General features: G+C 43.9%; 1 protein-coding gene across 1 annotated transcript; it reads left to right on the top strand.

The window, feature by feature from the left end:
* Positions 1–2,543: 2,543 nt before the first annotated feature.
* Cxcl10 (C-X-C motif chemokine ligand 10) lies at positions 2,544–4,848 on the top strand. Its single transcript, XM_021161764.3, has 4 exons — positions 2,544–2,726; positions 3,278–3,404; positions 3,599–3,688; positions 4,092–4,848. Exons 1-4 carry the CDS (start codon positions 2,666–2,668, stop codon positions 4,108–4,110), a joined length of 297 nt encoding a protein of 98 aa, XP_021017423.1. The 5' UTR covers positions 2,544–2,665; the 3' UTR covers positions 4,111–4,848.
* Positions 4,849–17,014: the final 12,166 nt, after the last annotated feature.

The raw sequence follows: 17,014 nt of genomic DNA, 5'->3' as shown, positions 1-17,014 counted from the left end.
CTCTTCCATGCTTCTAGACTGGCTGGTTGGTGTCCTCTGTATTTGTGTTTGTGTCTATGAGTGTGTGTGTGTGTGTGGTGTGTGTGTGTGTGTGTGTGTGTGTGTGTGTGTGCGTGTGTGTGTTTGCGTCTGTGTGTGTGGTGTGTGTCTGTGTGTTGGGGAGGGCACTTCTGTACTTGCATATGCTTCCCCTCCTGGTCATTTGTTTAAGCACACCTCACTCTTCTGTTTTGTTTGTCTTTGAGATGGGCTCTATACATAGTCCTGGAACTCACTATGTAGACCAGTCCAGCCTTGAACTCAAAGAGATCTAGCTGTCTCCACCTCCCAAGTGCTAGGACTAAAGGTGTTTGCTATCATGTGCAGTCCGTAGGAACACTTCACTCTTGAGTGTGTGTGTGTGTGTGTGTGTGTGTGTGTGTGAGAGAGAGAGAGAGAGAGAGAGAGAGAGAGAGAGAGAGAGAGAGAGAGAGAGAAAGAGATTGAGAGAGACAGGGCTTCTCTATGCAGCCCTAGCTATCATGGAACTCACTACATAGACCAAGCTGTCTGGGAATTCAGAGATCTCCCTGCCTCTGCCTCCCAAGTGCTGGAATTACTCTTAAGGCTTACTTTTCCTCAAGTGTCTTCAAAGCACTTCTGACCATAAGGAGCGGACTCTTAGAATAGACTCTTAAAATAGATTCTTTTATTTCAGTCATTTGACATTAACTTTATAGTTGGTTGATTTTGTTTTTGATTTTTTTTTTTTTACAGATTTGAATACGTAGGAAGAAATGGTCATTTTTTTCTCCTAGCCACAAAAATTCCATGATATGCATACCATACTTGCCATAATCTGCTATAATTCAGTGCAAAATGGTCTGTTCTAGTCATAGGGCTGCTTTCAAGTACAAGTGACTATTTACTGGGTACAATGTATGTATACTACAGTAACTTTCATTTTAGCATAAAATTCTGTGTAAAACAAGTCCAATTTAAACACCTCCTAGGTGTTTAGTTCCAGAAACACCAAAGAAACATCAAAGATGACTTCAGCCACGCGGACAGACAGGGAAGTCTGGAGCCTGAACAAGGATCTGCTCTTTGGAGAGACTGCATACCCGAGTGTTTGAGAGTGTGGGCTACAGAGATGGAGTTTCTGGATTCCTAAAGGGTTGAATGAGGGAAAACTCTTGACTAACAGACACTTAACACTACGCTATATTTACTAAACTCTTTTCTCTTCAGTAAGGGACTATATATCCACTTGCTAACTGTTTTCCCTTAGCATCCTCAAATCTGTTTTTCCTTCACATCTTGACTGAGAACTTGTACAATAACAAAATAAAACTTAACTGTCACCATGTATCTTTCTTAATTGTTTAGTGCTCAGCACCTCTTCCCACTCTAAAATTCTGAGGTTCCTACAGCACAGCGTCTATTCGGCAGAAGCAGGTTGGGAGAGACTGCTATGCTCATGGCGTCCTCTCACAGTAGCCTTCCCCCAGCAAGAGGTTGCAAAACGAAAAGTCTCTTGGCTTGTCTCTGCCCCCATTCCCTTCTGTCTGTCCTTCCAGATTCCACGGCTGTCCCGTGATTTGCTCCCTTGAAAGCTTAGCTCTGTTCTAGTCCTTGGACTACATCAATGTGGATTTTGCTCTCTAGAAATTTCTATCTTCCCCAAGCAGCAACTCCCTCCCTGTTCTGGTGGCAGAGCTCCTGTTTCCCAGTTCCCGTTGGTGGGTACAGGTTTCACTCTTGGCCTCTGTTGTCAAGTTTTGAACCGGTACACTCCAGGCTCCTGTCCCATTCCCAGGATGAGTCACCTCCATCCCCTTCATCACTGTCACCTCTATGCGAGATCTATGTAACCTCACCTACTCTTCCAAGTCCCAGGTTTCTGCTGCCTTGGGTGCTCTGCAGAGTGACGTCCACATTCACTTTCATCCTTGACCCTGTTACCACTCACTCATAAAGAAGACAATCAAAGCATCCGGGACAGAATCAGCACCAGGGTAAGGATTAGCTTTGCAGTTCCTCTTGTAACTCATGACCATTACCGGCACTCGGTGTAAACATTAGTGTGACACTTCACAGCCTCTGTTCTGAATGCTTGCTCTAATTGTTCACTAAGTTGTATAGACTTTGGATCTGGCTAAATTTGGTGATTTTTTTTAAAATTATTCCAAGTATTTTATAATAAAGTATATGAAGTAATAAAGCAAAAATAAACAATGTACACACAACAAATGTAAAAACCATGGTTAGGACCTGACTTAGATATCAGCGCTGTGTTTTATTTCTGAGAGAAGGAAGATGAGGATTAAAGCCATTTCCAGACTTATTCTGCAAGGCACTGCATCTGATTTCTCATACAGCTCACGCTTTGGAAAGTGAAACCTACCTCACTCGTTAAAAATTAAAAGGAGCACAGGAGGGGAGAGGGAAATTCCAAGTTCATGGGTCACAATAAACACAAGCAATGCCCTCGGTTTACAGGGAACTTCCCTCCGGTTGCGGAGCCTTGCTGAGTCATCTCCAAAGTCACCCAATCAGGACTCAGGGAGGGAAACTCTTTGCAGATAAATACTCCTCAGCAGCCGGCACAGCACTGGGAGAAGCGCTTCATCCACTGCTGAGAGACATCCCGAGCCAACCTTCCAGAAGCCTCCCCATCAGCACCATGAACCCAAGTGCTGCCGTCATTTTCTGCCTCATCCTGCTGGGTCTGAGTGGGACTCAAGGTAAGGGACACCACGGCCATTTAATTAACGAAGTCAGAAGTCAGACGATTAAGCTCAATTCTAAACACAGCATGTATTTAAGCTTTAATGTGTGTACCTATAAAGAAGAGGGAAGCAGAAAGAAATCCCTTCAGCTTGCAGAGTTTATCATAGGCTGGTTGAAGTCAGAGAAAAATAGAATAAGAGAAAAGGAATGAAGAAGGGAAGAAAGGGAGGAAAGGAGGAGGGAGGAGGAAGAAGGAGGGAAGAGAGAGTCAGGAGAAAGGGGGAAAGAGTGGGATGGGGTAAGGCACGGAGGCCTCCTTGCCTGAGCCTAACCAATACTGTGAGCAGTGCATAAATGCAGAATTTCATAACTGACAAGTTGCAGATCTCTTTTTACCATGACCAAGATATTCAAACAATCAGCCCTATGATACGATGGGATGTGTCTCTCTACAGATTACCTGACAAGATGAGACAGGGTCTGCTAAACACTACCTCATCCGTTTTAAGTGCCTAAAATGAAACCGTGTGCTGACCATCCTGGCTCTCCCGCTCTCTCCCTGCAGGGATCCCTCTTGCAAGGACGGTCCGCTGCAACTGCATCGATGTCGATGACCGGCCAGTGAGAATGAGGGCCATAGGGAAGCTTGAAATCATTCCTGCGAGCCAATCCTGCCCACGTGTTGAGATCATGTGAGTACAAGCCCACCTGCCAATAAACGTCCCTCACGTAACCACACAGTAAATAAGTGAGGGGAACCAGGAAAGATGGGGACGGGTCTGTGACTCTAACTAAGGCACAGTGCCTGAACTCTGACGTGGACCTGCAGGGCCATCAGCTCTGTTGGCCTGACATTAATCTGAGTATCTCACTCTTATTTCTATAGTGCCACAATGAAAAAGAATGATGAGCAGAGATGTCTGAATCCGGAATCTAAGACCATCAAGAATTTAATGAAAGCGTTTAGCCAAAAAAGGTAGGTTTGATGTTGCTTTTTCAGGAAATGGTGGTCTGGGAAGCAGCGCCTGCCCTGGGCTTTGCTGTGGGGCATCTGCCCTAAACTCATGGCACTGGCATGTGCCTTTGTCCCTCCATTTACACAGACACTGAGGTGCCTTCTTAGGTCATACATTCCTAGTGTCTAGAAGTGAAGCAGTTATTATACCTGTCACGGGTAAAGCTGCCAAATGCCCCCCACTTCCTCACTTACAAAAACAAAAACAAACAAACCCATTCTGTTCTCTCAACCCCCACCCACCCGTGACCCATGGAGATTGTGTAGCAGAGGAAAATGCACCAGGCCTTTTGCCCCAGGGTCTTTGGGTTCCCAAAGTGAAAGTAGAGTATATTCCACTCAATACAGTTTCCTCTTCCTACAGGTCTAAAAGGGCTCCTTAACTGGAGAGAAGCCATGCACACACCCCAGTGCTGTGATGGATGGACAGCAGAGAGCCTGTCTCTCCATCACTCCCCTTTACCCAGTGTACGGCTAGTCCTAATTGTCCTTGATCTTCTGGAAGGTGACCAGCCGTGGTCACAGCAGCTGCTACTCCTCCTGCAGGATGATGGTCAAGCCATGGTCCTGAGACAAAAGTAACTGCCGAAGCAAGAATTCTTTAAGGACTGGTCTGAGTCCTCGCTCAAATGGCTGGGATGGCTGTCCTAGCTCTGTACTGTAAGCTATGTGGAGATACGACGCCCTTCACCATGTACCATGCCCCAGCCTGCTCCCCACACCCTCCTTGTCATCCCTAGCTTCAGGCTAGTCAGTTCTGTGTTTACCTGAGCTCTTTTATTTCAGATGTAGTCCACGTAAGACTACAAATTTAAGTTTGTAAGAACGAACTTAACCACCATCTTCCCAAAGGAACCTCATAACTCAGGACACTCAGAGGAACCTGGGAATGTATGTGTAAATACTATTTAATGAACGACTGTACAAAGTAGAATTCCTAGATGTATTTTTTGTATGCTTTGCATTGTATATGGAAGAACTTGTGTCATTAAGTACGTATCAATGAGTAGTTAAAGTATATTTTGAAAACCGTCCAATACCTTTTGTATTATGTAACATTCAAAAGACAATGTACTGTATTGAAAGTAGTAAGAGACCCAAAATGTAATAAAGTAATAATAACTGACATGAAATGGTCATGTGACTGGGAATTCTTTCAGAGATTTAGAGACTCAATGGCCTGAACAAGAAGTTGGGGTGGGTAGGAGACAAATAAGTCAGGAGAAGTACCACACTGCTCCTTGCTTCAAGGCTTCCTGTGACTGGTAAGGCAAAAAAGGAAAAGGCCTGAGTCTCAGTGGACCCTGTCCTGATGAGTTTTCACTGTCAACTCCACACAGCTGAGAGTCCCTGGGAAGAAGGTGGGCTTGTGTGTGTGAGCAGACTGGCCTGTGGCCACGTGTGGGTGATCGCCTTGACTGCTCCTCAGCCCACTCAGGGCAGTGCCACCCTGACCAGGTGGTCCTGGGTTACATAAGAAAACTAGTTGAGCATGAGTCGGGGGAAGCAAACCAGAGTGCCGGCCAGAACGCAGCCTTCCTCCATGGTTTCTGCTCCAGCCTCCTGCCCCAGTTTCCTGCCCTTGGCGATAGACTGCTACCAGGAAATATGAGCTTACATAAGTCCTTATGTTGCTTTGGGTCAGAGCATTGGTCACAGCAACAGAAAGAAAATCAGAACAGACTCCCACATCCAAGTTTCTCTAAGGCATCTCCACCATGATGCTGCATAGAAAACTGCACAGGAAGCAATCAATTCATTTCCCTCCTATTCCCTGTGTCTTCTCCTCTATTTTATAGACTTGACTGTACCACCATCGACTCAGTTCCCCAGACAAGAAACCCCCATTACCACTTCTTCCTCGCCTCCTCTGTCCAACATGTGAACAAGGAGATCCTGCAACACAACTGTGTCGATTCTTAGCTTCAGGACTGTACGAAGAATTCCCATGGGGCTCAGCAGGTGCAGGCACCTGACAAAGTCTGAAGACCCTAACCCTGAGTTCAGTCCCCAGGACCCAAGGACAGAAATGTCCTCATACCTGCAAGCTATCCTCTGAGTTCCACACACATCCCGTGGGATGTGTGCACATTCCCTACCTCAACTTACTGCACACACACACACACACACAGTAAAAAAATCTAAAGCATTCTCACAGATAAAATCAGACCAGCAGTTGAAAATAGTAAGAATTTCACAGAAGAAAAAAAACAAAAAACAAAAAGCACAGCCCCTGATCCCTGGTGGGAGAAGATGCTTGAGTTCGTTTCCCATGAAGGAAATGTGCACCCAGATCCCTAAAGACTTCATTTCATTAAGTTGGTAACCCTGACAGCAAGAAAATAGAGCCGTGAGGAAGGGCCCTCCATAGTCAGTGGGAATGGGTAGCCACGACTTGTATAGGAAACAGTCTGACACTAACTTAGGAAACTGAACACCTGCTCATGATCTAGTGATTCTGTCTCCACAGAGTAATTCATCTCTTGCAAAGGACCCACACAACGACATTACAGCAGCGCTGGCTGATCATCGGAGCCAGCGGGAAGAGTCTCCCACTGAGGACACCAGACACTGGAATCGGGCTGGAAGCTTCCTCCCGCTGGCTAACTCCTCACAGTGCTAGATCATGCTGAGGCTGCTGGGGGAAGAAGAGCCATCAGCAAATGTCTCACCTGAGCAACACTATCAAGAACAGGCAAGGTGTGCCCATCCATGCAATAGCTGCAGGTCTACTTGAGAATAACCAGAAGCTCTCTGGCGGGATCTAAGGCCCACTCTGCAGGAGCGAATCATTGTCTGCTCCTGAGAACCCAGTCGGAGACCCATGGCTGGGGATATTGAAGGGCCTAGGGGGACTATCTATGTCCATTTTTTGCTAATTTACCAAATGGCCTCTCGGTAACTCTTTCTACCTGTAGATTGCTGCTGCTGTCAGGTTTACTGAGAAAAGCTGCTCTCTGCAGTTGGAAGCAGAAACGACAAAGGCTCATCTCTGAGTGAGAGTCAAGTACTCAGCCAGAGTAGGGACGGCAGGCGATCACATGTGTGCGCCAGCTCGCAGGAAGCACTGTAGAAGAAAGGGCTGAAAGTGTCAGGGAAGCAAGGACTGGTGTGGAACACTGACTTTCGAGAGGGACGGCTCCATTGCACAGCAGCTACAACAACCGGCATGAAACCTGCACAAGAGCTCAGACACTGCAGTTTCCACCTGGGGGATTTATACTGTTACTGGTGAGGGGGAATTTCTTCAGTGGTATACTGTGTGGACTGGATGGAGCCTTGAGTCTATGTGTACCATGAACACGGGCACAGCCATGCCTCAGACCCATGAGAACTTGCAAAGCCCTCCTGTGGTCCAATTCATGTGTTTATAACTGATTGACCAGTGTGTGCAAGAACTAGGAAGCTCAGCTCCCCGCTCCTGAATGACCTGAGACTGTCCCCATACATACATAATAATATATGTTGAGTTTCAGGGATACACAGTAAGAGACCACAGCCCACCTGATCCCAGCTTTCCTATATGCATGTCTGTCATGATTTCATTTCCTTATTACTCTAGTCTGGTTTCCAGGACCAAGCCATGCAAGACATAGTGGTGCAGTCACTGGTCAGGTGCCTAGGTCCTCTAAACGACTCTAATGCAACACACTGGGTCATTAAAACACACACACACACACAGAGACACACACCCCCACACACACACAGAGGCACATACACACCCACACACCCACCCACAGGCACACAGGCACACACACACAGACACACACACACACACACACAGGCACACACACACACACAGACACACACACACACAGAGACACACACACACACACACATACACACAGACAGGCACTAGTTGGGAAGAAAAGGAGTCTGTAAGAATAAGAAGAGTAGGGATTGAAGAGAGCACTGACTGCTCTTCCAGAGGTCCTGAGTTCAATTCCCAGCAACCACATGGTGGCTCACAACCATCTGCAATGGGATCCGATGCCCTCTTCTGGTGTGTCTGAAGAGAGTGACAGTGAACTCACATACATAAAATAAATAAACCTTTTAAAAAAATAAGATCTATCAATAAAGGACATTTTAATCTGAATTTTAAAAGAATAGAAAGAGTAAGAAAGGATAGAGGGTGACTATGAATATGATCAAAGCACATTATGTTATATATGAGAACTTGGCAATGAAACCCATTATGGACAATTAAAACGTATTAATGAAGATTTTTAAAAGACTGTTTAAACTAGCATTAACTAACAATAGCACAAACCTGAAAACAATCCAGTGTCCATGAGGTGATAGCTGAGGTATGTTTACTCAGTGAAATATATCAGTGAAAAGAAAGCCCATTGAGTAAATATCAGAAACAGTCCTGCACAAATCTTGGTGGGCATGGTGGCTGCACACACCTGTGATCACAGCTATTTGGGAGGCTGGGGAGAGAGGACTGAAAGTTCAAGACCAGCCTGACCAACTTAGTAAGATGCTACCTCCAGATATAGATGGTTAGGTGCTATCTCCAGAGATAGATAGATAGATAGATAGATAGATAGATAGATAGATAGATAGATAGACAGACAGACAGACAGACAGACACTGTGATGGTTTCTATATGCTCAGCCCCGGGAATGACACTATTAGAAGATGTGGCCCTGTTGGAGTAGGTGTGGCCTTGTTGGAGTGGGTGTGTCACTGTGGGTGTGGGCTTTAAGACCCTCATCCTAGCTGCCTGGAAGCCAGTATTTTGCTAGCAGCCTTCAGATGAAGATGTAGAACTCTCAGCTCCTCCTGCACCATGCCTGCCCAGATGCTGCCATGTTCCTGCCTTGATGATCATGGACTGAACCTCTGAACCTGCAAGCCAGTCCCAATTAAATGTTGTCCCTTAAGAGTTCCCTTGGTCATGGTGTCTGTTTACAGCAGCAAAACCCTAACTAAGACAGACAGTCAGTCAGACAGTCAAGGGTGAGGGCTTCGCTCAGTGACAGGACACTAGCCTACCACTCATGATGCTCTGCTCTGCCTTCAGCACCAGAAGAGACATAGAAGGGACATGTCACAGAAGAACACATGCAGGTGGCTCCATTTCCTGTAGTTTTGTGTTTCTTTTGTGGTTACTCTAGGGATCAAACACTGACCCTTGTGTATGCCAGGCAAGCACTCTCCCACCAAGCTACATTCTTGGCCCTTTGCATTTTGTTTTGGAAAGAAACTTGCTTAAGATGACCTCAAACTCACTATGTAGCCCAAGAAGTATTTAAACTTGTCAATTCTCCTGCCTCAGCTTCTCAAGTGGCTAGAGATTACATGCAAGTACCACTACTTTAAGATTCTTAGAAAGTTTTAGGCAGAGAAAATGTAGCATTTTATTTGGATAACAAAACAATTTTTTAAGGTCTGACTTACATAGAACACATAATTCTGTGAGTTCTTTAGTGATTGGGCTACCTCACTCAGGATGATACCCTCCAGGTCCATCCATTTGCCTAAGAATTTCATAAATTCATTGATTTTAATGGCTGAGTAGTACTCCATTGTGTAAATGTACCACATTTTCTGTATCCATTCCTCTGTTGAGGGGCATCTGGGTTCTTTCCAGCTTCTGGCTATTATAAATAGGGCTGCTATGAACATAGTGGAGCATGTGTTCTTATTACCGGTTGGAGCATCTTCTGGATATATGCCCAGGAGAGGTATGCGGGATCCTCTGGTAGTACTATGTCTAGTTTTCTGAGGAACTGCCAGACTGATGCACTCACTGATAAGTGGATCTTATCCCAGAAACTTAGGGTAACCAAGATACAATTTGCAAAACACATGAAACTCAAGAAGAACAAAGACCAAAGTGTGGATACTTCATCCCTCCTTAGAATGGGGAACAAAATACCCATGGAAGGAGTTACAGAGACAAAGTTTGGAGCTGAGGTAGAAGGAAGGAACAACAATGCAGAGACTGCCCCATCCGGGGATCCATACCGTAATCAACCACCAAATGCAGACACAATTGCATGTGCCAGCAAGATTTAGCTGAAAGGACCCTGATATAGCTGTCTTGTATTGAGGCTATGCCAGTGCCTGGCAAATACAGAAGTGGATGCTCACAGTCAGCTATGGAATGGATCACAGGGCCCCCAATGGAGAAGCTAGAGAAAGCACCCAAGGAACTAAAGGGATCTGCAACCCTATAGGTGGAACAACAATATGAACTAACCAGTACCCTGGAGCTCTTGTCTCTAGCTGCATATGTATCAGAAGATGGTCTAGTCGGCCATCATTGGGAACTTTATATGCCCCAATACAGGGGAATGCCAGGGCCAGGAAGCAGAAGTGGGTGGGTTGGGGAACACGGTGGGGGGAGGGTATAAGGGACTTTCCGGATAGCATTTGAATTGTAAATGAAGAAAATATCTAATAAAAAATATTTAAAAAAAATACTGAGAGAAAGAAAAAGAAAAAGAGAACACGTAATTCTGAAGAGAGAATTCAAGCCACTGGGGCCACGCCCAGCGCTTCTGGACCCATACGGTGCTGTCTGCTGTGGTAAGGTCACAGTAGTTTGTGCTCTAGTCTGTACCTCCAATCTCCTGTTACCCCACCCCCTTTCTCTCTCATTTTGAAGGCATATGCTATACTAAAAAGGGAAAACAGTGTCTAGAGAGATGGTTAAGAGCTGACTGCTCTTCCAGATAACAGGTTTGGTTCACCACCTACAGGGTGACAATCATCAGTAACTCCAGTTTTCTGGGATCCAGTGACCTCGTCAGTAACCTCCACAGATACGGCACACAGCGGTTCACAGATGTACAGGCAGGTTAAGACACACACAAATAAATAAACAAATAAACTCTGGTATACTGCTGATTCTGAGATGCCTTCAAGCAAGAACGATCACACTCTGGTAGACAATAAAAAGAATGGCTTACGCCCTTCACCATAGAACCCTAAGACATTACAACAAACAGCAGAAGAGCAAGAGATATAGGCCTTTGCCAAACTCTTTACAGCTACCTAGCACGTGCAAAGCCCACAACAAAAGCCAAACCTTCACAAAGGGCACCTTTCACTCCAGCTGGAGAAGCCCTCTTACCTGAATTCCTTCTTTTTTTTTTTTTTTTTTTTTTTGGTTTTTTCGAGACAGGGTTTCTCTGTATAGCCCTGGCTGTCCTGGAACTCACTTTGTAGACCAGGCTGGCCTCGAACTCAGAAATCCGCCTGCCTCTGCCTCCCAAGTGCTGGGATTAAAGGCGTGTGCCACCACGCCCGGCTGAATTCCTTCTTTTAAAGGACCTTCCTTCCTTTTCCTTTTTTGGGGAGGGTATTTCATTTTTATTTTCTTAGGATGCTCGTCAAGGCCTCTGGCAAGCTAGGTATGTGACCTTCCTTCCTCAAACTACATTTCCAAATGCAAGACCTTGGTTTTGAAGACTGTCGCAGGGGTAACAGCTGAATTTTAGGACAGACACATCCAGACCACAGTACCTACCTTGTTGTTGGCTGGTAAATGCACTGGAGAGAGGTGTGGAGAGAGCTTTAAAAGTCTCTCTGTTCAAGAACAAGATGTGCATCCAACACTTGTGCTTGTTATATACCAGGTCATAAGAAACAACTGTGGCTTACAGTTTAAATACTAAACAGAGACAACTGTAGATCGGTTATTCTGGGGATGTAAAGTGTGCAAAGAAAATAGAGAAAACCAGGAAAGTGATGGCAGATCTGGATTCTGAAAGACACATTTGTGTCTGACAGACCGAAAGAGAAAAGTGAATGTTAGTATGGGAAAGCATATCCAATGACACACACGCACATCTGTTTAGATTGGAAGAAAGTAAATGCAGACTTGCAAGTGCAGATACTGTTGGACAGACAGATATCAAGTAAGCCATGAAAGTCTTTCTGTTTGGGTGGGTCTGCTGTCAGTGCCGTAGTTTATATTTTATGCTGTATATATGTTATAAAACACACAAAAAGTGACATGCAGTTAATTAATCATATCCAAGGCTTCTGTGTCTTGGGAGTCAACCAACGTAGATTGAAAATGCAATCCAACACTATGCAGTGTTTTGATAGCTGCAGACTATACTCTACTGGCTCTGTAATACTAGACTAGAGATGAAAACCGGCTATTGCCCGGTGACAAGGTGGTCATTCTAAGGCTACACTACAGATACTAAGTATGTATCTATGTATGTATGTAGCAATGGACTGAGATCCTGCAGAACTTCTGTCTTCCAACGACTGGTGTACGTATAAATAAATAGAATGTGTGTGACCCATATTGTCACATCTGTACTAACACCAAACAATGCTTGGAAGCAAAGCTAGAGGGAGCAAGGTTGAAAGGATGGGCACTGGTCAGGAAAGGGGACGATAGCCTGGAACTGTAACATGACAAAGCAAAAGGGACCTGAAGCGCTTATCCGTTCACAAGGACATACTTCAGAGTGAAACTCTTCAGGGAAGACACAGGTCGATTTGTTCAGGGAGCAAGCATTACAAGTTCGTTCTTACTGTTAAATCCACGGGCTTCCGTGAGTAACTACATACCTCTGGGACTACGAAAAACATCGTTTAATGTGGAGAGAAAGAAGGAACTGAGAGAAAAATACCAGAAACGTAAGAGATCCCAAGTCACACGTCCGCAGACTCCAAAGATTCCTGTATTCTGGCATCTAAGACAAAAGCTAAATTAAAAATACAACTAGGAAGCTGGGCAGTGGTGGCTCACGCCTTTAATCCCAGCACTTGGGAGTCAGAGGCAGGGGGATTTCTGAGTTCAAGGTCAGCCTGGTCTACAGAGTGAGCTCCAGGACAGCCAGGGCTACACAGAGAAACCCTATCTTGAAAAACAAAACAAAACAAACAAACAAACAAACAAACATATATGTGTGTATGTGTATATATGTATATGTATACATATATGTATATACGTATATACATATGTGTGTGTGTGTGTGTGTGTGTGTGTGTGTGTGTAGATACATACACAAACTAGGGAGAAAACTGTAGAAAATGCAAGTATGATATCATGTCTACATCTAACTTAATTACTAAAAATCAAATTTTACTACTGAAGTAAACACCAGAGAGGTTTCACAAATGACAGGAGCAGCTACACAGCCCAGTTACAACTCCCACTCCTCCAGAGTGGACAACACAGAAGGAACATGGTCACATCTTAAGAGGATTAGAAAATGCTAGTTCAGTAGTCACCTGGGAGATGGACCAGAAGGATACAACTCCCCCTCAGGCTGTCTGGAGATTAAGCACTTTCACGTTAGTTCTCCACTGAAAGCCCACACCCTTTGCTGTAATTGTTGAGAATGGGCCATTCAGCCGTTTGATTGGCAGCTGACAGATCATTCCCTTGTGCACAGCTGCCTTGTGCAAAGAGCTGTCAGTCAGTCAATTCCTTTGGCAACCAAATGGATAGGAACCATGATGCACTGCCGCTTTGAAGAATACTTCAGCTGCAAGAAACCCTGAACCTCTGCCTGATACTGAAGTCATAGATTCTGCTCCAGGAGGTCTTGCCTCAGTTATGGCTGCTCCATCGAACCTATTCTTGTTTCAGTTCACTTCACTTACACCGTGCCACGCCTCTGTGAACTCTAGATGTCTCTGCCCAACCTGTAGCTATTCTCACTAAGGATGGGTGAGGGACACCACCTGAAAAGCCCAGCAAAACACCTGTGCCAGTGGTGTTCTGCACATGACTGATAAAAAAAAAGCTGTGTGCCAACAAGCCATATCCCCCAGCCTCTGATTTCAAGACCCTGTGTCTAGAAATTTTGACAATTTGACTATGGGGATCTCGGCACAGATCTCCCGATTTGTCTTGTTTGGAGCATGACTTAGTCATGGTTCTCTACAGTAACAAGAGTTAAAGAATGAATTATACATATATATTTCTATATATAATATAGAAATATATTCTATATATAGTACATACTGCATAAACTATATATAGTATTTATTATATATTCTAATCTATAAAAGAAAATATTCTATAAAATATAGAATATAATATATATGTATATGTATAGGTGTGTGTATGTATGTATGCATATGTATATATACATATATATTATATATATGTATATATGTATATATATATGTATATGTGTGTGTATATATATATATATATATATATATAATTTATGGTTCACGGGTTACAGTCCAGCTAGTCCAACAATGGCTGCCTATGAAAAGGTCCAAGAACCCAGTAGTTGCTCAGTTCACAAGGCTGCTTGTCTCAGCTGGTCTTCAGTGCATGCTGGGATTCCAAAGCAGGCTCTAATGCTAGTGAAGTAATAGACTTGCTAGCAATGGCAAGATCAAGAGGCAAAGAGTGAGGCTTCCTTCTCCCATGCCCTTTATACAGTCTGACAGCAGAAGGTGTGGCCCAGAGTAGAGGTGGGTCTTCTACCTCAAAAGGTCTGGTTTAAAGGTGTGTCTGCACTCCTCAAATATCTGGATTAGAAGTGGATCTTCCAGCTTCAAATGATTCAATTAAGCAAAAGTTCCTTAGCCTTTTGGGTTTTAGTTGATTCCAGATGTGATCAAATGACTGCTAAAACACCATCACAGAGCACAGTAAGGTTTCCTGTTCAGGAAGCTGAAGGTCTTACTCCCATGAGTATTCTTTCTGCCCCATTCCCTTTCCCAAGTTTACATTATGGATGCAGTGTCATTAGGTGTCACATAGTGTCTTTAGGTGTCACACAGTGTCTTTAGGTGTCACAAAGTGTCTTTAGATGTCACACAGTATCTTTAGATGTCAGATGGTGTCTTTAGATGTCACACAGTGTCTTTAGGTGTCAGATGGTGTCTTTAGGTGTCACACAGTGTCTTTAGGTGTGACAAAGTGTCTTTAGGTATCATACAGTATCTTAGGTGTCAGAGGGGTGCCTTTAGATGTCACACAGTGTCTTTAGGCTCTCTCTTCTCTTTTCCTCATGTTTTCAGAATTAGTCATTTCCATGATCATATCTTCAAGATGCTGGCTTTTTCTTTCTTCTGATTACTCAAAACTGCTGTTGAAGTTTGAAAAATCTTCTGGGGATTTTTTCACTTGAGTTTTGGTTTTTTGTGTGGTATCGGTGTCTGACCCAGGAGCCCCATGCATGCAGACACTAGGTATGTTTCCTACCACGGTGCTGAACTGTCAGCCTCTTAAGTTTTTTAATTCTTCCGATCCTCAAGCTTTTAGTTCCTATTTTATAACTATTTCCACCCCTTTGTTGATATTCTGTGTGTTTGCTAATTGTTATTCTTTGCCCTGGCTTCCTTAGCTCTATAAGCATGTTTAAGACAAACAATTTGACGTTTTTAGCTGCTAAGTGGTGGTGCACACCTTTAATCCCAGTGCTCAGGAGGCAGAGGAGGTTGGACCTCTGAGTTTGAGGCCAGCCTGGTCCACAGAGCAAGTTCCAGGGCAGCCAGGGATACACAGATAAATCCTGCCTCAAAAAACAAAAAACCAAAACCAAAACAAAATGAGAAGACATTTCTAGCTAATAAATCTCTTGTCTAGCTTCCAGGAAGACTTTTGGGACCTCATTTTAACTTAATGAGCGCTTGAAAGACCCTGTCTCTAAATACAGCCATGTTCTGAGAACACCAGCTAGTACACCTTCAACAAAAGGATTAGAGGGATGTAATTCATTCAGCTCAAAACATGAGTTATATACAAGAAATATAATCACGAAAGGAAGGCAATAAAATAAAGAACAGATGCCTTAACACACATGTATGTATGTAAGTATGTATGTATGTATGTATGCATGAATGCAAATGATTGGCACACATTTACAATATCAGTACTGTGGTGCCCTCTTATCCCAACATCACTTTCCACAGGTTCAAACACCCAGGGTCCACAAGGGTGGTTATAAGACGAGAGACCAGATCTTTTGGGTTTAGACTCCATCTTAGAGAACCTGGTTTAAGGTTGAACTCGAATTTACTAACAGGCCTGTACCTAGCACCAGTTTTCAGGTTACTCCCCAACAAGACCTGTATCTAACACCAGTTTCCAGTTACTCCCCAACAAATTTGCACCCCCAGGTTACAAGCCTGCCCCTGGCACTTCACTTCTTAACAACCACCAATCAGGGGAAAACAAAACAAACAAAACACAAACAAACAAAAAACCCACAAAAGTTAAGTTTATGGTTAGGCTCCCAGCACCAGCCAATTATGTTAAAGGCCATAATGGGCCCCCAATCAGATGTTTGCCAGGCTAGATACCCACCTTTTGTCTCTATAAATGCTTGCTTGAAACTAAGCTTAGGGCTGTTCCACCCCGTTTTCCTGTGTGAGAGATGGTGGTGTGGCCCTAGCTTGTGTTTGAATAAAGAGACCCTAAGGTAACTGCATCGGAATTAGCTCCTTGGCGGTCTTTTTGGAGTTCATGAATGTTTCCTGGAACAACAAAGGTATTTTGAGAGAATGTGAGACATCATCTTCAAGTACCTCTTATTAGAGTTTATTGTTATATAGCTGTAACCTTTTATTATGCCTAGTTTATAAATTAAACCTTGTCTCATACACACACACACACACACACAGAGAGAGAGAGAGAGAGAGAGAGAGAGAGAGAGAGAGAGAGAGGCATATCCAGGACTTGGAAATCTCTGTGGCTTCAGGCATCCATGGAAGGTTCTGAAATATATCCACCATGGATAAGAAAAGAGCTGCTACTCTGAGCCTGCATGACAACTTTCAAAGGTATATTATGTAAATATTAAACCAAGACAAGCTAAAATGTTAACTATGATATAAAATGGAGGACTGGAACAGCAGCCAGTAAAGTGCTTGCCACTTAAGCATGAGGATCTGAGTTCAACTCCCCAGAAGCCATGAAAAAAACCCCATGGTAGTTTGTGCTTTCAATCCTCCTGCCAGCAAGGTGGAAACAAATACATTTCAGCCAGCTTAGCTGGACATACCCGAGGGGTGCCAGTCAAGGCTGGTCTTGCTTGGGCTTCTACATGTATGTACACACATGTACACAAGTAAATGTGCACACACATGCATGCCCACGTATACATACACAACTGGAAATAATTTCACATGCCAATTCTGGCATAGCAAATACGAATAAATAGACGACTGAGAAACCGAGATATACACCTATCAGGGCTGTCGCAAAATATGCCTTCTGTTTCTGGCAAGCAATCGAAATGTTACAGAAAATAATGAGTATTTTTATTGTTTGTTTTTTATAATTCCACAGAAGAAAAAAGAAAAACTAAAAACGTTTATGTTACAAGGAGTGGCTTC

The sequence above is a fragment of the Mus caroli genome, unplaced genomic scaffold (assembly GCF_978045245.1).
Source record: "Mus caroli unplaced genomic scaffold, Mus_caroli_1 scaffold_4, whole genome shotgun sequence".
NCBI lineage: Eukaryota > Metazoa > Chordata > Mammalia > Rodentia > Muridae > Mus > Mus caroli.
This window is presented reverse-complemented; position numbering and strand designations above follow the sequence as displayed.

Bases quoted from the DNA above. Each gene is read 5' to 3' on its own strand.
- Cxcl10 (XM_021161764.3), top strand. From the start codon at position 2,666: ATGAACCCAAGTGCTGCCGTCATTTTCTGCCTCATCCTGCTGGGTCTG. The intron at 2,727-3,277 runs GTAAGGGACACC...CTCTCCCTGCAG, and splicing joins GGGTCTGAGTGGGACTCAAG to GGATCCCTCTTGCAAGGACG. The intron at 3,405-3,598 runs GTGAGTACAAGC...TTATTTCTATAG, and splicing joins TGCCCACGTGTTGAGATCAT to TGCCACAATGAAAAAGAATG.